Source organism: Rhincodon typus, chromosome 23, assembly GCF_021869965.1.
Source record: "Rhincodon typus isolate 14 chromosome 23, sRhiTyp1.1, whole genome shotgun sequence".
NCBI lineage: Eukaryota > Metazoa > Chordata > Chondrichthyes > Orectolobiformes > Rhincodontidae > Rhincodon > Rhincodon typus.
This window is the reverse complement of record NC_063354.1, coordinates 7,670,192-7,693,085: the sequence shown is the minus strand read 5'-3', so window position 1 is coordinate 7,693,085 and position 22,894 is coordinate 7,670,192. Positions and strand designations below refer to the sequence as shown.

The following is a 22,894-nucleotide window of genomic DNA, read 5'->3' as shown; positions in this document are numbered from 1 at the left end:
TTTCATGGCTCACATTTGCTTAAGGTGCTTAGTGCAGAAGTTGATGATGTTCAGACAATGCCGGATTAGTCATTGACTTGTCAAAGCTGGTTATCACTGAAGTAGCACCTCGGATGTGTTAAAAGTGAGGGGGGAAAGAAAACAAAACTTTTAATGCTTGTCTGATGAGATTTTCTCTTGAGCGTCTTCAGTGAAGAGCCTTGCTGCTAAGGGCTGGAACTGTGTGTTTGTGTGTTGTCTCTCTGCGGAGGCATTCTAACCACTATTTTAGGTGGGAGCGGTCTAAAAGCACAATGGACCAGAGAACACTTGGGAAAGAAAAGAGGGAGAAACCCATGACTGCAGGAATGGTCGTTCATGTCACCTCAGGCACTTGGGATATTGTAGATTGGCAAAAGTAACTGATTAGTAATGGTCTTGCCCCATTGCCTCTCAAGACGGATGGTTGCTATGTCTACGCTATAACCTAGGATCAGTTATTACCATGTGGTAGGGAAGAGGTGAACAGAACAAAACTAAATTGGTAATTCTTCTTCAGAAAATTTTCTGAAGAAGGGTCCTGACCCGAAATGTCAGCTTTCCTGCTCCTCTGATGCTGCCTGGCCTGCTGTGCTCCTCCAGCTCCACACTGTGTGTTATCTCTGACTCCAGCATCGGCAGTTCTTACTATCTCTAAATTGGTAATTCTGGGTTTTAACCCAAGCCTCATATCCACACCTGAACTTATAAATATGGTTTTGACTCCCAACTGTTCTGCATTTCCTCGAAATAATAACATGTTCTGCTGGGGACTGCTTGTGCTAATGTGCTGCTTAAATCTCCTGTCTATCTGCACAAATTCTCAATCCCGTCTGCTCTCGCATACGATATTCAGTCATTGGCATCCGTTTCTCCAGTTTATTTTGATGCTGTTGTGATTGGTTTTCAGTTTAATTTCACCGCTGAATGTAATCATTTCCGTGAGGAGATGGGAGTTGTGTGCAGCTAAAATAATAACCTGACGATTTGCAGGAAATTGTGGTTACATTTAGACGGAAGACAAATGACCGTAACAATGCTGTGATTCGGCAATATCTTTTTTTCTTTGAAAAGCCTTTTTAGAATTCATTTTGCAATCGAACCACTGAACTATGCTGTGGCCTTTTGAGTGGCTCTTGCAAGAGTATGGTATGTACAAAGCCCTGTGCTGGGAGGTTTTAATAGTCACCATCAAAGGGAGAGATGTGCATTTGTATAGTGCCTTTCCTGACCTCGGGATGCTTCAAATTTCTTCACCACCTGCCAAGTTCTGTTTCAAAGCTATTGTAACATAGGAAATTGTGAGATTGCGAGGACAGGTCCGTGTGGGGAATATCTGCACTGGTATTATAGAACCACTTGTAGAGGAGTTAGTTGTTGTTACTATGGGCTTGGAGGGGATGGTGGTGAGCTGAACCACTCCATTCACCAATGCCCAATCCAATGCTGGGCCTGGCTCCAGGATGACTTCTAATAATTCTGACTCAGCGGCTGGAGTACGACCCACTGAGGAGCGATCGACACTTCACATCATTTAAATTTTACCAACAAATCTTTAATTCTGTGAAAACTTCTTATATTTACAGCACTTCCTGCCCCCTCTCCCCCCACCCCCCACCTGAGAGTGGATCAGACTTCTCGTTGATATAACCTGGCACTAAACAAATCTGTAGAGTATTAAGCGCATGAAATTATCAGTTAACGTAGTGAAGTCAAACATTAGTCCTCCTATTTCTGTGAATATATTTTAATAAAGGCATCATTTTGAAGTAATGAAAAGAACTTCATTCCAATATCCTGAAGGTAAAACATACCTTCTGAACCAAATTAATTCAAACGTTTTAATAATATACCTAGCCTCTGATTGTTTTTACTCTCCTTTTATTTTCTGAGTCTTTTGATGTGGCAGTTGTGGGAGAGAGGTGTGTAGCAATGTGTTGTTTTACATGAACCTGTTGTCATGCATTATGATGTTATTAGACTTTATAATTGTGTCTGCCTCAGTCTGTAATGTGAGCCTGGGTTGGAATTCCAGGAGATTCACTGTATCAGTATCAGCAATTTGTTTTTGTGTAGTGTTGCTAATGTCATAAAAGCCCAGCATTGTAGGTGTGCAATGTTAACCTACAACATGGAAATTGGCCCAAATGTAGCCTGGACAAAAGTCTTCCTTTTAATTGCAGAAGTAGGAATTAAATCTGAATAAAAGTTTGGATGGGGCCTGCCTCTGATAAGGTTCCACATGTCTGGGTGATTTGCTGCATACAGGGTTTGTGGGATACAGGGAGTGGTGAGTATTATTTATATTGGAGAAAAGGATGTCATAACTTGAGGGGTACCAAGTAGGATCTGATATTTCATTAACGTGGTCGTCACCTCTGTGTAGCAGCACTCCGTGTAGATTTCCCAGCAGACGTTCTGCTGATTGAATTAAAGGGAGTGTTTGTTTTTCTTAATGATGAGTGAAATGGGTTGTTATTTTATTGAAGTACTTTGGAGGCAATGTAGATCTCTTTACACATTGCCAAGAACTAGCTGTTTATGTGCAAATTGGATGCTGCGTCCCTTGTTTAGAGGGACGTTATTGAGGACTCGTGTGGCACTGTGGTAATGTCCCTGTCTCTGGTCAAGGAGGCCCAGATTGAAGTCCCATATGCTCCAGAGGTGTGTAATAATATCTCTGAACAGACTGATTAATTGAAACTGCCTAAAGGGCCCCTGTCTCCATTATGTTATATGTTAGGATTAGACACCAACTAAAGCCCCTTCCACCCAGCAAGAGTAACAGGTTTGAAGGCACATTGCACTGTGCACTGTGCCTTTCTTTCTCTCTTTGTGTCTCTCTGTGTCTCTCTCTTTGTCTCTCTTTCTCTCTCTGCCTCTTCCCAGGGATTCAATAGCTGCCATGTCATATCCCATGTGGTCAGTGGTGAAATAGACTGTCCTTCTGGTTGTTTGGGGGTGATGGAGATTCTGCACCCGCACATTTCTTGTGCCACCTTGGTCAGGAATTCCAACAAAATGCAGCCCATCAACAAACTGTTAGAGATATTGGATACTGCACAGGCTATGGGTCCTGCCAACACTCCAGCAATAGTACTGAAGACTTGTGCTCCAGAACATGCCACACAAGGAGCCAAGCTGTTCCAGTACAGCTACAACACAGCATCTACAACATCTAGGCAGTATCTTAGGCCCAACCATGTTCAGCTGCTTCATCAATGACCTTCCCTTCATCATAAGATCAAAAATGGGGATGTTCACCGATGATTGCACAACGTTCAGCACCATTTGTGACTCCTCAGATACTGAAGCACATGGTGTTCATGCCTAGCGAGACCTGGACAATATCCAGGCTTGGGCTGATAAGGCCTTTGTGCCCTGATACGGAGATCTTATGACTGATGTCGTTTATCAGCTTTGATAACTGACCAGTAACACTTATGGCACACAAATACCAGACAATGACGAGAGAATCTAACCATCACCCATTAAAATCCGATGCCATCACCATCACTGAATCCACCACTTGAGTATCGTGGGGGTTACCATTGCCCAGAAACTGAACTGGACTAGATGTATAAATATTTTTAACTACAAGAACAGGACAGAGGCTCGGTGAGTAACTTGGTTCTGTTTCTCCAAAGTTTTCCCACCATCTACAAGGCACAAGTCAGGAATGCAGACAGCTTCCAGCACTTGATAACATCCAGGACAAAGCAGCCCTGCTGGCTTGGCACCACATCCATGCTTTCAATATTTACTCTCTCTGCCACAGATGGCATCAGCAGCGGTGTGTGGCATCTACAAACTGTACTCCTCCAAGGATCCTCAGACAGCACCATCCAAACCAATAACCTCTACCATCTAGAAGGACAAGGACAGCAGATACTTGGAACACCACCACCACCATCACCTGCAAGTTTTCCTCCAACCACGTACCAACCTGACTTTGAAATATGTCGCAGTTCCTTCAGCATTGCAGGGTCAAAATCCTGGAATTGCTGTCCTACCAGCAGCCTACACCACCACAAGGAATGCAGCGCCTCAAGAAGGCACCATCACCTTTACCCGGGGCAGTTGGCGATGGGCCATAAACACTGATGCAGTCAGCGACGCCTACATCCCAGCTCCGAGATGGCACAGGAAGCCCCAGGTGGACAGAGGAAGCGCTTCACTGGCGATGTGCGGCATTCCCACAGACACCTGGGAATCACTGGTCCAAGACCCTCCAAAGTGGAGGAGGAGCTTCTGGGGAAAGCGTCGAGTGCCTCGAGACTCTCCGTTGGGGAAAAAAGCAGAAGCCCGTGCGAAAAATAACATGAGGAGCGTGATGTCATACCGATGCTCCACCCACCCGTTCCCATGGCCACCACCTGCCCCAAGTGTAACAGAGCCTGAGGTAGCGGTATCGGTCTGTACAGCCACCTACAGACTCTCACCCTGAGGTGGGGGCAAGCGCGTCACCCCTGTCTATGAGGGACGGCCAGTGATGACATCACATGAACGGGTAAACTAATGGCAGAATATTCTTTTTTTTTATTGTCCCATGTACTGAAATAGAGTGAAAAGCTTTGTTTGCGAGTGGTACAGGCAGATCACAGCAAGCAAAGGATGTACAAATCAAAAAGACTTTGAGGCATACAGGTTACATTAGGTGAGGCTAGGGTCTGTTCACCAGTCTGATACCAGCCAGGAAGAAGCTGTTCCTGAACCTGCTGGTGCGTGTGCTCAGGCTTCTGTATCTTCTGCCTGACGGAAGAGTTTGTAGGAGGTCATTACCGAGGTGTGATGGGTCTTTGATGTTGGCCGCCTTTCTGCAGCAGTGAGCCGTGTAAATAGAGTCAATGGATGGAAGGTTGGCTTCTGTGATGGTCTGGGGTGTGCACACCCTCTTCTGTAGTTTCTTATGGTCCCGGGCAGAGCAGTTGCCGTACCAGGCCGTTATGCACCTGGACAGTTTGCTTTCAATGGTGTATCTGTAGATGTTGGTGAGGGACCTTTATAGACATGCCAAATTTCCTGAGCCGCCTGAGGAAGAATAGGTGTTGTTGTGCCTCCTTGACTGTCGCACCTACATGGGAAGTCCAGGACAGGTTGTCGGTTCTCAACACTCTGAGGAACTTGATGCTTTTCACTCTCTCTCAAACTCCATTCTGCTGATGTAGATGGGGATGTGTTCTTTCTCTTTCCACTACCCCCCCCACCACCCCGCCCCAGCTTTCTGAAGTCGATGATCAGTTCCTTAGTTATGCCAATATTGAGAGACAGATTGTTTTTGTTGTACCATATCACCAAGCACTCTATCTCCCTTCTGTATTTTGACTCAGTCCTGATATCAGTTCTGCTACGGTAATGTCATCAGTCAACTTGCAGATGGCGTTCGTTCAAAATTTGGCAGCATAGCCGTATGTGTACAGTAGGGGGCTGAGGACGCATCCTGGGGGCGGGTCTCCAGTGTTGAGTGTTATTTTGGATGAGGTGATTATCTGGCCTCACTGATTGCAGCCTCTGGGTCAGAAAGCTGAGGATCCACTTGCAGAGGGTGGAGCTGGGACCAAAGTCGAGCAGTTTTGCAATCAGGCTGGAGGGGATAATGGTGTTGAAAGCAGAGCTGTAGTCAACAGGTAGTCTGGGGTTAAATTACCATCCCACCCATCCCTTTGTGTATACAAAGCCCCATCGCAACATGTATGACACTGCAGTGTTTTATTGACAACAAGTCCTTGCAGGAGGCCTAACCTCATTATGCAATGAGTGAAGCAAATAGTAAATTCTGAACTCTCCTGATTAATGCAGAGTTGATTGAAGCTCAAGTTCAAGAGGTCTCAAGTGATACAGCTTTTGTATTGCTTTTAGTATAATCCTAGCACCTTCTGCCTGTTTTTAACCTTTTGCAAATGCTCCAGTCACATTCGCTGCAGACAGTTTCTCAACCAGGATTGTAAAGGGAGCATGGGGAGGGGAGATGGCAGGAATGGGGACAGGGACAGAAAATGAGAAAACATCAGAGGTTGGAGAAAGAGAGAATGTGGGTTGGTGAGGGAGAGCAGGAGGCACCTCCTATTTGGTGACTAATGTTGAGTGGTGCAGTTACTATATGTGCTAACAAAGTGGTAGGTTGCATTGCTTGTAAAAGGATCATTGTTCCATAATGTGATGGTACAACACTTTACTTAAACAATGCATTGTAAAGACTTGAGGCACGTCCTCCGCCATTGCCTTCATAAAGCCTGTCAAACTCCCTCTGCATAGATCATGGGCAGTGAGTCAGTCTGTAGCGTGCTGGTGTGTGTGACTTTCCTGGGCAGTGAGACAGGCTGGTGTGAGTGTGTAAGAGTTTCCCAGGCAGTGAAACAGGTTGCGTTGTCTGTGTGCGTCTCTGTTTCCCAGGCAGTGAGACAGGAAACCCAATCAACCTGTTGAATAGGCTTCCAACAGTGAAAGCCAATGACTGATATCAATTTGTCTCATTTGTATCGTAACCTTTCGGAATCCAGTGCATGCTTGATATGAGACATGGCATGTGCTGAGTGTGACTAGAGGAGGATATTATGTTACATTTATATGCCTTGAAGGTCTCCTAACACTTTGGGATTTCTCTATCTCTTTCTCATCCTGTCTGGCTCTGTTATGGACTAATCAATGGGGATTACTCATTGTAATCAGTCACCAATTCTATTCTCAATATGTTATCTGTCTGTTGAGAAGCTGGAAGGCAAGTCCGATGCACTTTGATTTTATGTATGAATCCATCTCACCACACTGCACCATACCCCATCACCACATCTCCCAGCACTAACTCCCATGTCCTACAACAAGAAAGTGCCTTCTTATTCATTATATGGTGTTCCTGCCTATTGAAACCATTTCTCTTCTGCACCCTTGCGAGTTCAGTGAAAATAAATGTCCATGTCAGTATTGGTGACCCTGCTGTCTGTGTCCTTGTGAAGCAAGGAACGGGCTTGTATCATGAGGAGAGTTGAGATTCACCTCCTTTTCAAGGTGAAGACACTATTTATTCGATTTTAAAGTTAACAACAGGGAGGATCTGATGAATATGTTCCCCACTTTGAGCACAACCTCACCTTAGAGTGCCAATCAGCTTTATGGAAAGGACCAGGGGTGATGAAGTTTTGACGGAGAGGTAAACCCATGCTGAGAGTGCTCCTTGTGAGTTTCCAGTAAGGTTTCACTTGGCAGTTTTCAGTCTCCCTCCATCTCCATTTGTACAGCTAAAATCCTCCATTAGGAGGAGGTCCTGGCTCGATCTGTTCTTCAGTCTCATGTACCCATCTGGGTTTTCTAATCCTTACTGCCTTCACCTCACAGGAATTGAACAGTCTCGCTCTTGAAATTGTAAATTGTAACGCTCCCCACTCTCTGCCTCCATCACTTTCTCCAGGAGAAGAGAGAATTACAGTTTTCTCATTGCTTCCTGACAACACCCATGAGTGGCTGAGTTTTAATTTTAAGGTCACGTTGCTACCTTTTTTCTCCTGATCTCTCCCAACAGGACATAGGAGCAACGGCGTTATGAGCTGGTAAATGGGTAGATGGGCTGGCTTGAAACATCACTGTATCTTCCTGCCTTGTGTCTGACCATCAGAATGGTCTTAAAATGACATGTGTCACTGCTGGGGGACTGAAGGCGTTGACAACGGAGACAGTGTACCTGAACCGTCCAGTGGCCTGAGAGCATCTTTCACAGTCATTCAGGACTTAAACATTCGGAATCTGACGTTTGGCCTGATTTGAAGCCAGGAACTCGAATTCGCATGGCGGCTGGCTCCCAGGAGGGCAGCTTGGGGACCTGCTCACCACCTCCCAAGCTGCACAGACAGACGTTACAATCACCAAGGGGCTAACTGGTGTGTCCTCGTCCAAGTCAATTTGGAGAGAGTTTGATGGCCAATTCGGGGTGACAAGTGGAAGGACGCTTGGGCCTCGGAGGATGGGTTTTTAATGAGACAATTGAGAAATTTCACTTTGGTCCACACCTAACTAGTTATTTGTTGCTTGAAATGAAGTAACGTCATGGCTTAAAATAGCGTTCACTTCTCCTGTGTTTAAGATGATAAAAATACGACGGCCTGTGGTTTGACCTGGAGCAGCAGGATGAAGTTAAGCTGCCGATTCTGTAGCACAGAGGTGGGGATTTTGTTGCTGTTGTTGCTGCAGACTGGATAATGGAGCCAACATTTGCTGATCTCAAACAGCAGAGACTTCACTCAAACCAGTCTGCTGGTGAAGCTGTCACTTACAATCTGTATTGAATCATCACCTCCTGTGCTGTCCCCATGTGCATCTAAATTACTCACTATACGTGACGGCTTCCTTAGTTCAGCTGGGGAACAGAAATAGGCTATTCAGCCCCTCCATCCCATCCCATGATTCCATATTTAACCATGGATGATCTGTACCTTCCTCGACTCCATTTACCTGTCTTTTATGCAGCTCCCGACAGCGTAATGAAGAAAAATCTCTCAAAATCACTCTTCCAAATTATCAATTGAAATTTGGACTGAAGGAGTTCCAGATTTTCACTTTGTCGGCTTGTTTTCGCTCTTGAAATTCCCATTTCTTCTCTTAACTCCTTGAAACAAACAATCCCTCCCTCCACAGTTTACCCTCTCTGGATAACATTCTTATCCCTCCTTTTGAGTTAGAAAGCCATGGGTTTGAGTCTAACTCTAAAACTCGGGTCTAACTCCAAAACCCAAGCAGTGACCCCAGGTTGACGCTCTAGGGGGTGCTGCACTGACAGAGGTGCCATCTTGCAAATGGGAGATTGACCCATGATGCTGTAGAAGAACAGAAGTTGTTTGGTATTTAGCCTTCAACCGATTATCTGTAAAACATAGTCCTTTTCATTTTGTTTCTTGTGGGATCTCTGCACAAATTGTCAGCTGTGTTTCCCGCCATTACCACAGTGACTATTCCTGTTAAAAGTTTGTTGTAAAACACTTCTTGGGACTTTGAGGCCATGTAAGGTGCTATATGAATGCATGTCTTTCTTTCTCTCTCGAAAGAGATCCAGACCATTGAGAGCACTTGGACCTTTGGGCTTAATTGTTTTACGCTGCAGGAGTAGGAGTAAGAGCAATTGTTCATCAAGTTGTCTTGTGTGTCTAAATAAAAACTGAAAGAACTGCAGATGCTGTAAATCAGGAACAAAAACAGAAGTTGCTGGATAAGCTCAGCAGTTCTGGAAGCATCTGGGAAGGAAAAAATCAGAGCTAACATTTCGGGTCTGGTGACCCTTCCTCAGAGGAAGGGTCTGAGGAAGGGTCACTAGACCCGAAACGTTAACTCTGATTTTTTTCTTCACAGATGCTGCCAGACCCTGCTGAGCTTTTCCAGCAACTTCTGTTTTTGTTGTTGTGTGTCTGGTTGGGTGTGACTTCACACTTCAATTACACCATCTTCCTGCAACACTGTATGTTTACAGGACACCTTTAACATTGTTCTGAAGAATGCCTGGAATGTAGCCAGGCAAAATTTAACTCTTGATAAAAGGAAACAGGATTTTTTTTTTAATTGCACCTCAAAAGCAGAGATTTTAGGGAAGGAATTCCAAAGTTGGAGGTCTAGTTTCACCATTTGAGACTTTTTAAAGCCATGGATGTAAGTTGTGTGATGTAACCGAGCCAATAACAGGCTTCATGACACAGTCTAAAAGAGTAGATCAATAAACTGATTGGATTTGGTGAACTAAGAAGAAAACATTAAATACTGGCATGGACAATGTGGGCTGAATGGCTTGGTTCTGTACTGTAATTCTGTCTAGTATCTGAGACTCCGTTCCCCGTATTTCCCAATTTTATGTTAAGAGGCACTCGACAGGTGCCCTAGTGTTTCCTGGTCGGTCTTTTTCACCGTGTGACCCTCCAACACCTCATTCTACTTATAAACCAGGAGTTTATATTCTAGAGTTTCCAACATTCCCACAGAAATGAGCAGTTTGATTTTAAAGTAATCTTTTTGATTTTTCATCTTCCATGCCTTTATGCCATTTTGTACATCTTACACGACATCTCTCAGTCTGAGATAACAAGGTGTGGAGCTGGATGAACACAGCGGGCCAGGCAGCATCAGAGGAGCAGGAAAGCTGACGTTTCGGGTCTGGACCCTTCTTGAGAAATGCATCGGCAGTTCCTACTATCTCTCAGTCTGCTCCTTCTGAAGCCTCGACCACCTTAAATGTGGGTTTGGGAATCTCCGGTATTCCTGTTGGTCTTTTTGGTCAAGGTCAGAAATGACGCAACACCAGGTTATAGTCCAACAGATTTATTTGAAAACACAAGATTTTGGAGTCATGTTCCTTCTTCAGGTGTTAGTGAGCATCTCTGAAAGCTTGTGTCTTCAAATAAACCTGTTGGACTATAACCTGGTGTCGTGTGATTTTTGACCTACTCCACCACAGACCAACACCAGCACCTCCATATCAGGTCTTTTTGGTGATGCAGCTAGCCCCAGCTAATAATAGGGGAATGCAGTGTCCTGGATGAGTCCATGTGTCAAGGGGTTTGCATGGCAACCTACTTACAAAATCAAAATATTGCACATTGAACTGATCTGGGCAGCTAAATACAATGGCAGTGCTCAGAGTTATCATAGAAGGTTGTGGCTTCAAGTTGAGCCTTTGGGTTCTGGAGCATATTGTATCAGTAACCACTTCCACACAGTACTGAGGGGGTGCTGCAATGCCTTGGGTACTGGATGCCTTCTGAAATGTGGCCCTGTTTTCACTTTAATTGTGGATGTGTCCATGGTATTTTGTTTTATTCCTTCACAAGATGTCAGTGTAGGCTGCCCAGCATTTTGTAGCATCCCTCCAGTGTAGAAGCAGGCTTTTTGGCCCATCGAGTCCATGCTGACCCCTGAAGGGTGTCCGACCCAGACCCTGTAACCTTGCATTTCCCATGGCCAATCCACCTAGCCTGCACATCTTTGGACTGTGGGAGGAAACCGGAGCACCTGGAGGAAACCCACACAGAATCAGGGAGAATATGCAGGCTCCACACAGACAGCTGCCTGAGGGTGGAATCGAACCTGGATTCCTGGTGCTATGAGGCAGCAGTGCTAACCACTGAGCCACCAGGCTGCCCTATTGCCCTAGTCCCTAACGCCTAGCGCACTGTTAGTACCACAATGCTCGCCCACTGACAGACACGGAACAGCAATACCTTTCCAGTTGGGATGATGTGTGACTTGGAGGGGAACTTGCTGGTGTTCCCATGTATCTACTGCCTTTGTCTTTCTAGGTGGTGGAGGTCATGGATTTGGAAGGTGCTGTCAAAGTAAGTACACAAAAAAAGACAGGCAAGTTTTTCTGTTCTGGTCCCAAGTTTATCCCTCACCTGGTAGGGCCAAAATGTTATCTAGCCTCATTGCTGTGTGCGGGAGGCGATGGCCTAGTGGTATTATCACTGGACTGTTAATCCAGAGACTCAGATAATATAACCCTGGGGACCAGGGTTCGAACCCCGCCACAGCAGATGGTGGAGTTTGAATTCTATAAATATTTGGGATTAAGAATCTAATGATGACCACGAATCCATTATCGATTGTCGGGAGAAACCCATCTGGTTCACTCATTGGCTTTAGGGAAGGAAGCTGCCATCCTTACCTGGTCTGGTATACATGTGACTCCAGACCCACAGCAATGTGGTTGGCTCTGAACTGCCCTCTGGGCAGGGATGGGCATTAAATGCTGCCTGGCCAGCGACGCCCTCATCCCGTGAATGAATTGAAAAAGCAACACAAACAGTGAGTGCCCTTTACCATTCATACATTAGTTGTGAAGCACGTTTGTGATAAATTCCTCTATCTCTGGAAGTTCCATTGTTTTTAATCCTCAATCGAACAAAATGCAATTTGTCTTTGTTCTCTGCAGCTTTTTTATGAACATTAATCGAATCACTTCACCAGAATACAAGCCAACACAAACGGATTTACTGAGGGTTCGGCTACGGACGACAGGTGTCATTGAAACTCAGTTCAAGATCAATAACTTGGTAATCCGGTAAGCTTCCCCTCTCTCTGTTTACCACCAGCAAATAGCTCACACGTTGATACCCATTGAGCAATCTGAGTCTGGCTTTACAGCAATATCCACAGGGCAGTCTGTAATCAGGTCAGTGACAGAGGAATGAGAAAGGAGATTTCTAGTTTTTTTTTTAAGCAGTGAGTCGATGTGTTTGGGAGTGCGTTGTCTGATTTGAAAAGGAACGTGAATGAGTACTTGAAACAGATCAAGTATGCAGGGGTGTGCCTGTAGAACAGAGAGGAGGTGGGGTACTGGGTCTCTGTGTGTGAATAGATGTTGTATAACCCTTTTAAAGGGGCCACACAGGCCTTGATGGACTGCACGGCATCCTTTTTGAAGCTGTATCATTTCTATCCCCAATAACTGAAGCCTGCTGCATTCAAATGTTGTACCTGGACAATGGGGTGGGTGAGAGGGGGGGAGGTTAGGTGCGGGGGATTGGGGAGATAGTATTGGGAGAATGCTCACTTGACTTTGGATACTTTTTTTTAATTGATCCATCGTTGGTGGCTGTGTCCTTAACTGTCTGTAAACTGTCTCACTGTCTCTATCTCTTTATTTGTGTTTTCTCTGGTCTTTCTCTCTCACCACCACTCCTCCCCCTCCAGTGTGTGTGTCTCTGTCTGTCTGTCTGTCTGTCTGTCTTTATCTCTCTATCCCTGTCTTTTATCTCTCTTGCTCTTGTGTGTGTGTGTTTCTGTCTCTTTCTGAATCTCTCTCTGTCTCTCGCTGTTGCTGTCTCTCCCTCCTCCTTTCAGATCCTCCTAAAAACCTACCTCTGTTTATTTTTTGGTCCTAGTACCACCTGCTGTAAGTCTGTGCCAAGTTTTGGTTTGGTTTACTTTTGTGAGGCACCTTGGTACACCTTCCTACATTAAAGGTGCTGCAGAAATGCATGTTGTTTGGTGTGGGGGGGGGAGATGTGAAGGATATTTGTTTCTTCCTTCTGGAGCTGAGGGGTGGGACAGGTGCTCTTTTTATTTGGTTTATATGTACCCAGCTCTAGCAGGCAGACCAGACTGTGTGCTGGTGGAGAGAGGCTGTCATTGTTCACTGAGAGAATAAACAGGACCCATCCCACCAGCATCCCCCTCCCCCCTCACCCCAGCCCCACCATCGAGCTTGTGAATAGATTGCTGAGCTGGGCCTTGCTTTACTTGTCATCTCTGTGTAACGTTGAGAATTGCTAATGCCCGGTGCCCCGGAGATTCACCATTGAAGTCCCCAGGTGATGCCAGCCTCTAATGAATATGCAACTGTTACCTTTCAGTTTGACACTTTTGATGTGGGATTCAATGTGTTTTTCTTTTGGCTGTCGTAGGATGTGCTGAGCCCTTTGAACATGAGTCCTGCTTTGTACTTCATGAAGTATCTTCATTTACACATTGCAACGTAATTATTTCTAATAATAACCTGCAATATTCCAGAAACCACCTTGAAGCTGTACCACACTATCACCTTGCCTCAACCTGGGATGTATCACATTTTCTGTGTGCTTTTTCTTTTCGTCAAAGGCGGAAAGGGCAAATAAATTTAAGCTTTTTTTTTAAGAAACAAAAACGAACGCTTTGAAGTAAGTAAAAGCAGGAGTGGGACTGAGGTAACCCCCGCATCCCATCCCAACACCCCCACTTTGAGGTGGGTGGGGTGAGGGGTGTTCAGTCTCACTGTGATCTCTGTGTTAAGGGTGGCACCGTGGACAGTGCAGCAGTCCCTTGATGCCACGCTGCAGCATCAGCCTGGCCCACATAGAGTCATACAGCATAGAAACAGGTGCTTCGGCTCAACCAGTCTGTGCCAACCGTGTTCCCAAACTAAACTAGTCCCACCTGCCTGTGCTTGGCCCATATCCCTCAACTTTACCTATTCATGTACTAATCCAAATGCCTTTTAAATGTTGTAACTGTACTTGTATCAACCACTTCCTCTGGCAGTTCATTTCTCACACACACCACTCTTCTTTTAAAAGAAAATGTTGTCCCTTGTCTTTTTTAAATCGTTCTCCTCTCACCTTAAAACTCTGCCCCCTAGTCTTGATGTGCCCCACGCTAGTGAAAAAACACTTGCCATTTACCTTAGCTATGCCGCTCATGATTTTATAAACCTCCTTCAACCTCCTATGCTCCAGTGAAAAATGTCCCAGCCTCTCCCCATAACTCAAACCCTCCATTCCTGGCAACGTCCTGGTAAATCATTTCTGGGCCCGTCTCCAATTTAATAATATCCTTACAATAGCAGGATGACCAGAACTGGACACAATACTCCAGAAGAGGCCTCACCAATGTCCTGTGCAACCTCAACATGACATTCTAACTCCTATACTTGAAGGTCTGAGCAATGAAGGCAAGCATGCTAAACACCTTCTTAACCACTCTTGTCTACATGTGATGCAAACTTCAAAGAATTATGCACCTGAACCCAGTTCTCTCTGTTTGATAACACTTACCCACATGCTCAAGTCACTGCAGAGGATCCCAAACCAATGACCTTCTGGTTCTAAGGGGAGAGTGATAACCCCTGGAGCCACAGCTGATGGCTGTTTTGGCATCTTACTGTGTACAAAACTGGTGCATGGATCTACAGAATAAAACTGGCTCAGTTCAAAGTGCCTCTTCATGTGTGTATGAATAGGTAGGGTTTAGAGTGATGGGGACCAAATGCTGACAAATGGGACCAGATTAATTTAGGATATCTGGTCAGCATGGACGAGTTGGACTGAAGGGTCTGTTTCCATGCTGTATATCTCTCTGACTCTATCTAGGACATTACCCTCTCTTCCATCAAAGCCAGTAATGCGCACTAAGGACCGTACCAGCCTCATTAAAAATACAATGGTAAGTTGAAATGGCCTAAAAGACAGGCACCAGTTAAACAAATGCCCTGTGCTGTGGGCAGACTGTGAACCTGGACTGGACACTTTTTACAGTCAATTCCGAATTACAGACTCTGTTATCAAAGATAAGTTGCCATAGTCTAGAAGATAGGTCTACCTGCCCTTTGGGCTGCCCTGTCTTGACAGGGAGATGACTTGGTGGTGGTTTAACCTGAAGGTCACCACGTCTCAGGCAAAGGGTGAGTCATAGAAATGTACAGCATGGAAACAGACCCTTTGGTCCAACTCGTCTATGCTGACCAGATATCCTAAACGGATCTAGTCTCATCTGCCACCATTTGGCCCATATCTCTCTAGGAACGTCCTTCATAGTAACCTCAGCCAGTGCAGGAATCGAACCTATGCTGTTGGCATCACTCTGTATCACAAACCAGCCAACCGACCCCATTAGACCAATTGAAAAGGAAGGCCTTTACAATGCTTTGTTGTAATAATGGTATATTTCTGTCTGATTTACTGCTACAGAATCAGCCATCCTTACCTGGTCTGGCCAACGTGTGACTCCAGACCCACAACAATGTGGTTGATTCTCAACTACCCTGCGATTATGGCCTAGCAAGCTGCTAAGCTGAAGGGCAGTTAGGGATGGGTAACAACTGCTGGCTTTGCCAGTGATGCTGCATCCCCTGAAAGAATAGAGATGTGTATTTTTGTGGAAGGGAGGCATCCGTAGCTGGACCAAGCCACCTACTTTGAACTTTTATTTTTAGACTCATTGGTGGGATGTAGGCACCACTAGCTGGGCCAGTATTTATTGCCCCAAAAGGGTTGCCCTTGAGAAGGTGGGGTGAGCTGCTTGAACTGCTGCATTCCACCTTCTGTGGGTTGAGCCACTGTGCCCCTACGGAAGGAATTCCAGAATTTTGACCCAGCGACAGTGAAGGAACGGCAATATGTTTCCAAGTCAGGATAGTGAGTGGCTTGGAGGGGAACTTGCAGGGGGTGGTCTTCCCATGTACCTGCTGCCCTTGTCCTTCTGGATGGAAGTGGTTGTAGGTTGGGAAGGTGCTGTCTGAGGATCTTTGGTGAATTTCTGCGGGGGATCTTGTAGATAGTACACACTGCTGCTACTGAGCGTCGGTGGTGGAGGGAGTGGATGCTTGTGAATGTAGTGCCAATCAAGTGGGCTGCTTTGTCCTGGATGGTGTCCAGCTTCTTGAGTGTTGTTGGAGCTGCACTCTCCAGTCAAGTGGGGAGTATTCCATCACACTCCTGACTTGTGCCTTGTAGACGATGAACAGGCTTTGGGGAGTCAGGAGGGGAGTTACTCACCACAGTATTCCTACCTTCTGAGCAGCTCTTGTAGCAACTGTGTTCATGTGGTGAGTCCAGTTGAGTTTCTGGTCAATGGTAACCCCCAGGACATTAATAGTGGGGGGATTCAGTTTTGGTAACACCATTGAATGTCAAGGGGCAGTGGTTAGATGGCCATAGCCTGGCATTTGTGTGGCATGAATGTCACTTGCCACTTGTCAGCCCAAGCCTGGATATTGTCCAGATCTTGTTGCATTTGAACACTGACTGCTTCAGTGTCTGAGGAGTTGCGAATGGTACTGAACATTGTGCAATCATCGGCAAACATCCCCACTTCTGACCCTATGATGGAGGGAAAGTCATTGATGAAGCAGCTGAAGCTGGTTGGGCCGAAGACACTACCCTGAGGAACTCCTGCAGAGATGTCCTGGAGCTGAGATGACTGACCTCCAACAACCACGACCATCTTCCTATTTCTCAGGTATGACTCCAACTGCATGAGAGAGGCCAGTTTGTTTTTTAATTGGTGAGAGACGAAGAGCTGTAGAGGAATGAAAAGGTTGTGGGTGACCATGGACCCAACCTGCTGTAAAAATGGAGCACGGGTATGAAATCTTGACCAAAGAGGCTGCAGGAAATATTGGCCTTTATCTCAATGACCACTGGAATAAAACAGGAGGGGAACTTTGCTTTGGTTGTACAGAGTCTCGCTCACATCCTCACCTGGAGTATTCCACTTGGTTTATTTTGGTTGAGGAAATCTATTCATTAAAATGATGCACGGAATTTGGCATTAAAGTACAAGGGCAGACTGCTTCGACGTACAATCAGCAAAAGGATACAGACTGTGTCCCAACTGGCCCTGCCGAATCCTTACGGTGTGGAAGCAGGCCATTCAGCCCATCGAGTCCACACTGATCCTCTCAACAGCATCCCATCCAGATCTCCCCCATCCCTGTAACCCTGCATATCCCATGGCTAATCCACCTACATATCTTTGGATATGGGAGGAAACCCATGCAGAAGTGGGGAGAATGTGCAAACTCCACACAGACGGTTGCCTGAGGCTGGAATCAAACCCTTGCCCCTGGTGCTGTGAGGCAGTGGTGCTAACCACTGGGTCAGTGCGCTGCCCTGTTGTCACACAGACCTACTCTCAACTGATCCACTTCACCTCATCCTTAACCTTGGCTTGTGTTCCCTTGAGCTTTGGAAATTTTGTCATCAACTCTAAAAGGATTCTGTAGGGTAGGTGGTCCCTCTGGTGGGGTTCTCCAAAACTAGGAAGGTATAATCTTAAAATAACAGCCAAGCCCTACAAAGGGAAGGGAAGAATTAGCACATTCCCCCTAAGTGAAAACCTGGAATTTCTTCAGTCCAAGTTTCATTTGAAGTTTTAAAGATTGGTTTTGAGAGATTTTTCTTTGATTTCATTTACCTGCCTATGATACAGACCCACTACATCCTAACAATGTAGGGGACTGGTCATCCATGTTTAAGTCAAGTAGTAGATTGACTGAAGGGATGAACGACTGTTACTAAGCTAACAGAAGTTGACATGTTATAATGGCTCATTTAAGGTGCCCACGTTGACGATACAGGAGTTTATGTTCCTGTGCACATGGTGGGGTTGATACCTTCACTACATTGGTTTAAGTAGAGTCATTGATGGTAGCTTTGTTGTTTAAAATGCAGAGGTATTAAAACATCGCTAGGGGTTTGATCTGATAATCTAATTGCTAGATTGATTAAAACAATTTTGCTGTCTCCTACCTTTTTTTAAATAGTGTGCAATTTGGTTGAGGCAGTTATGAGTAAAGTTTGAGTCAGGATGCTGGTTCCCAGTCTATTAGTCGGGAGACAAAATGAACTTCAGACAGCTCAATTGTGCATCAGTGCATTCTGATTGTACGTGAATCTGTTGTGAAGCCCTCTGTTGTTGAACAGCTGGTTGTTTTGGAATTGTACACAATGACTGGGTGAAAGTGCATTTCAGAATGAGTTGGCAGGCTTTGGGAAGGGAACAAGAATAATTGGGAAACTCATTCATTTTGCTTTCCTTCTTTGTGAAAGTATGTGATTTAGATCTGAAGTGACACCACAAAATCAGCAACCTCCTTCCAGGTTATCTCTTCACCATCCAATGTAAAAGTGTTAGATTAATGGATACAACACAGGAAATTGACTCAGTTATTTGCAACATGGAGCTAATAACTGCATCTCTCTAGACATCGCCTGTTTTCTCAAACTATCAATACTGAACAGTGTCTGCTCCTGTCTTTGTTCACTTAGAGGTTTTCAAAATACAAACTACAATAAATAGCCAGAGAGTGAAGGTAAATAGAGTGCTTCGTCATCCAAAAATCTAAAACAGATAAGTTTTGTTTTAGGGAGGAAGTTATTATAGTGAAATTGAAGTAAAATCCTGGAACTTGGTGGGTTCTTTTTGAACTAGCCTTCAGACTGTTTTGAAGCTGTCTGAAAGTGTTTACAACAGAAAAGCAATTTATTGTCACCTGTATTTATGAAAATGTGAGGTAGTATAAGTTGCCACAATTTGGCACTATTTTAATTACACAAATTATAAAAAGGTTTGGAAGGAAATATCCCCACTCGTCCCAGTTTAAGATGTCTGGTCTGAAAAATCACATTATTCTAACCTTGGAGGGATTCTTTGTGTACCTGAGGTTTTCTGTGAAAATGAACCTTTTGTTTTAGCTAAGGTTTTAAGCCAATCAGCTTCTGTTACAGAGTCTGCCACTGAGCTTAAACATTGTGATCTGGGGCAGGGAGTTACGGTTGGAGATTTGCACTCTTGCTGCCTATCTTGTGGTGAACTGTATTAATCAGTGATACAACACATCAGTCTGACCTGCCACCGAGCTGGTCATTAATGGAAAATAATTGTCCCTGATTGCTGGAGCGCACTTTGATACAATTTCAGAACATTTATTTCCATCCAAATTAGTTCCCGGCGTAAATGTATCTGAGAAAAGGTCAGTCTTAATTGGGTCTGATGAAGGTCAATGACCTCTCTCTCTCTCTCTCTCTCTCTCTCTCTCTCTCTCTCTCTCTCTCTATCTGTCTATCTGTCTCTGTCTGTCTGTATGTGTGTCTCTCTCTTTCTTTTTCTCTCTCTCTTTCTCTCTTTTTCTTTCTCTTTCTCTTTCTCTCTCTCTCCTTTCTCTGTCTGTGTGTGTGTCTCTCTCTCACCCTCCCACCCCCCCTCCCCAATCCCTAACCTCCCTGTGCTTCATTTTTCTGCTTTTTACACGCAGCTAACCTGATATTGCCATCATTGGATTTCTATGTACATGCCTTGATTGTTGAAAGCAACGTTGACTTGACCAATTTAAGGCTCTGATTGCAAGCTGATCACTGTCACAGAGTCGTCCATTCATGCCATCATATCATCACTGATCCCACAGCAATATTTTGAAAAGAGTAGGGGTCGTTTTCCATAGTGTCTTCATTGATTTCTATCCCTCAAATGGACTCATTAACTAGTCGTGATCACTTAGCAAGCTCCAAAAAGCAGCAATGTGCAATTTGGGCTCTTGGGGTTTCCTCCGTGGCAACATAGACTGTGTGGTTCATTGGCTGTGAAGCACATTAGGATGGCTTGAGGTTGTAAAAGGCGCCATATAAATGCAAGTCTCTCTATTTTGTAGAACTGAACTGTAAATAGTGATGCTAGAATATTAAGTATTGAGCTCTGCACGTCACTCAGCAGTCCCTCCATCCATGTTGCATTTAATGTTGACACAGGAAACGACTTCTTGCCTGACTGTGGACTGCTGGGGTTTGTCTGTGTGAGCTGACCAAAGGCGCTGGATGGAGGGCAGCTTGAGATGCCCCTGATTCTCTATCCTAGCCCACCCAAATTCAACCCCAGTTGGAGCACTCTGAGCAGATTTGGGCACCACACCTTCCGAAGGGTATTTGGACCCCAGTGGGATTCCAAAACAGGTTTACAAGGATACTTGGTTTTTCAGGGGTTAAGCTATGAGGAGAGATCGAAAAAGTTAGGCCTTTATTCTCTAGAATTTAGAAGGTTAAGAAGGTGATCTCATTGAAGTCTTCAGGATATTAACGGGGAAAGACATGACAAGATTAAGATAAACTGTTTCCGCTGGTTGTAGATTCCAGAACCAGGGGGTATAGTCTGAGAATGAGGGCCAGACCATTCAGGGGAGATGTTAGAAAGAACTTCTACATGCAAAAAGCAGCGGACATTTTGAAACAATTGCTAAATTTAAATCTGAGACACATTTTTATTAAGCAAGGGTATCAAAGGATTTGGACCCAAGGAAGATGTGTGGAGTTAGGCCACAGATCAGCCATGATCTTATTGAATGGCAGAGCAGGTTTGAGGGACTGAATGGCCTACTGTTGTTACTATCTCTATCATGGAGTTGTTTTCCCCACAGCTTCCCTTACCCCTTTTGTGTAAGGGTACAAAAGGCATTGCTGCTCCTGCTAAGATGTGGCACTGGGCACATGAAAGATTCCAGCTAAAGCTAGCCCTTGGCATAAACCTTTTGAAACATGTTGGAACAAGGAGGTGTAAATAGCAAACAGCAGAACGGCCACCGGCACCTTCTCCCTGAGCCAACCAGAACGATGGTTATAGTCTGAAGTTTTTGAAGGATATCAAGCTGGGAAAATGGTGAATATCTCTGTGTAGAGTGAGCGCAGAAAGCGGAGAGTCACCGGTCTCTACCTCGCGAACTTGCAGTTTATTTTTTCCCAAGAAAGTGAAATCTAGACGATCCAAAGTCCAGAGAATGATTGGTATTCCATAAAGCTAAGGAGACCCGCAGTGTTGAATGTTTAACTGTTTTGAAGAAATAGGTTTTCTTTGGGAGTTCATTAAATGAGCATTATTCGCTTGAATATTTATTAACTGTCTCCTGTGAGGAATATTATCAGCTGAGATTTAATTTGTGTGTCTGATAGAATGCCAGTTTTTCATTTCTTTTTAATTTAGACGTTAAGCGTTTCATCACTTACCACTTATCAGTTAAACAGCCCTGAGCTACAAGCAGAGAAAGAGGCTTATGTGACATTCATTATTAGCAGGTGGTGAGTTCTTAGTCATCGCAAACTCATAGCTCACTCACGATGAAATATTGAATATAAAAAGTTTTCAGCGCAGAAAAAGGCCACTTGGCCCATCATGTCTGTGCTGACCGAAAGACTATTTTCCCCCATCAATTCCCTCGCATAATCCCTGCCCCCATTCAGTCTGTAGTCCTGTGGATTCAAATGCAGCTCCAAACACACACTCATTTGAGGGTTTCTGCGCTGACAACTCTTTTTCAGCAGACTTTCAGACACCTGTCAAACTCTGAGTGAAAATAACTTTCCTCATCCCCCCCTCTATGCTCATGAACACATGGTCAGGGATGAAGAGACCATTCAGCCCCTTGAACCTGGTCCACCATTCAATAAGACTTGATTTGTTAATTCTGATTCTCTGTCCACTGATGCTGCTACATCTGCTGAGTTTCTCAGGTACTCAGAGTTTGGTTCAGTTTTTCAGCATTGACCATGTTTAGAGATGGAAGTTGTCTTCAGGATACTCCTGTGTGGCATGTTTCTGTGCAATCTGTGCTTTGTACGAAAATCTTACTGTGTAACTCCATCTAAGATGTACATTAATGTTATTATTGTTAGTTTTACTCAGTTGATCTTTCCTAAATCCTTAGACCTGCTTTAGCCCTGCAACGAATAAAATACCCTTCTTTTAAAACTGTGAAACGTGGGACAAGGTGGCAGAAAGATGTTTATTTAAATCAAAGAATATAAAGGCAAGAAATAGATCAAGGAAGAGGTGGCTTGGTGACACAAGCTGGAAATTTAGCAACAGTAATACTGAGTTATTTTTAAATGGGAAGTTGAGGGATGTAGGAATTTGCTAAGAGATTGATCAAGGACATGAGACAGTCAGACAGTGAAAATACAGGGAGGACGACTGTGACAAAACTTTGGGGGAAAAGGATAACTTTGAATTTTTACAATTTCCCAAAGCAAGGATTGAATTCTGTTTTAAGATGTGGTGACTGCTGAGGTGAGAGAGTGCAGCAGCTAATTTGCAAATGTCCAGCAGGAATGAGATTTGGTGTGCAGAATGTTTGTTTTGGTTTCTGGATGAGTGCCAGTTGGAACACAGGATAAACAATTGGCTCATCTTTGACAAACACTGTGAGAATAAGAGGGACAGACCGTTGTGTGGATAGATAAAAGATCAGAGAGACTGATAAGACAGAGACTGGAGGTAAGGGTAGAGTAATCTACTCGGGACATTAGTGGAGATAGTAGGAACTGCAGATGCTGGAGAATCTGAGACAACAAAGTGCAGGGCTGGATGAACACAGCAGGCCAAGCAGCATCATAGGAGCAGAGAGGCTGACGTTTCGGGCCTAGACCCTTCATCAGAAAAGGGGGAGGGGAAGGGGGTTTTGAAATAAATAGGGAGAGAGTTGGAGGCGGATAGAAGAGGGATAGAGGAGAGGATAGGTGGAGAGGAAACAAACAGGTCGAAGAGGCGGGGATGGAGCCAGTAAAGGTGAGTGTAGGTAGGGAGTTAGGAAGGGGATAGGTCAGTCCAGGGAGGACGGACAGGTCAAGGGGGTGGGATGAGGTTGGTCGGTAGGAGATGGAGGTGCGGCTTG

At 44.8% G+C, this 22,894-nt stretch overlaps 1 protein-coding gene across 1 annotated transcript in view; it reads left to right on the top strand.

Moving 5' to 3' along the window:
* gnav1 (guanine nucleotide binding protein (G protein) alpha v1) overlaps positions 1-22,894 on the top strand; it is a 116,288-nt gene that overhangs the window by 50,901 nt on the left and 42,493 nt on the right. Inside the window, exons 5-6 of the mRNA XM_048611058.1 lie at positions 11,918-12,046; positions 20,296-20,352. Coding sequence (XP_048467015.1) covers positions 11,918-12,046; positions 20,296-20,352 — 186 coding nt within the window. The remainder of the gene's footprint in view (positions 1-11,917; positions 12,047-20,295; positions 20,353-22,894) is intronic.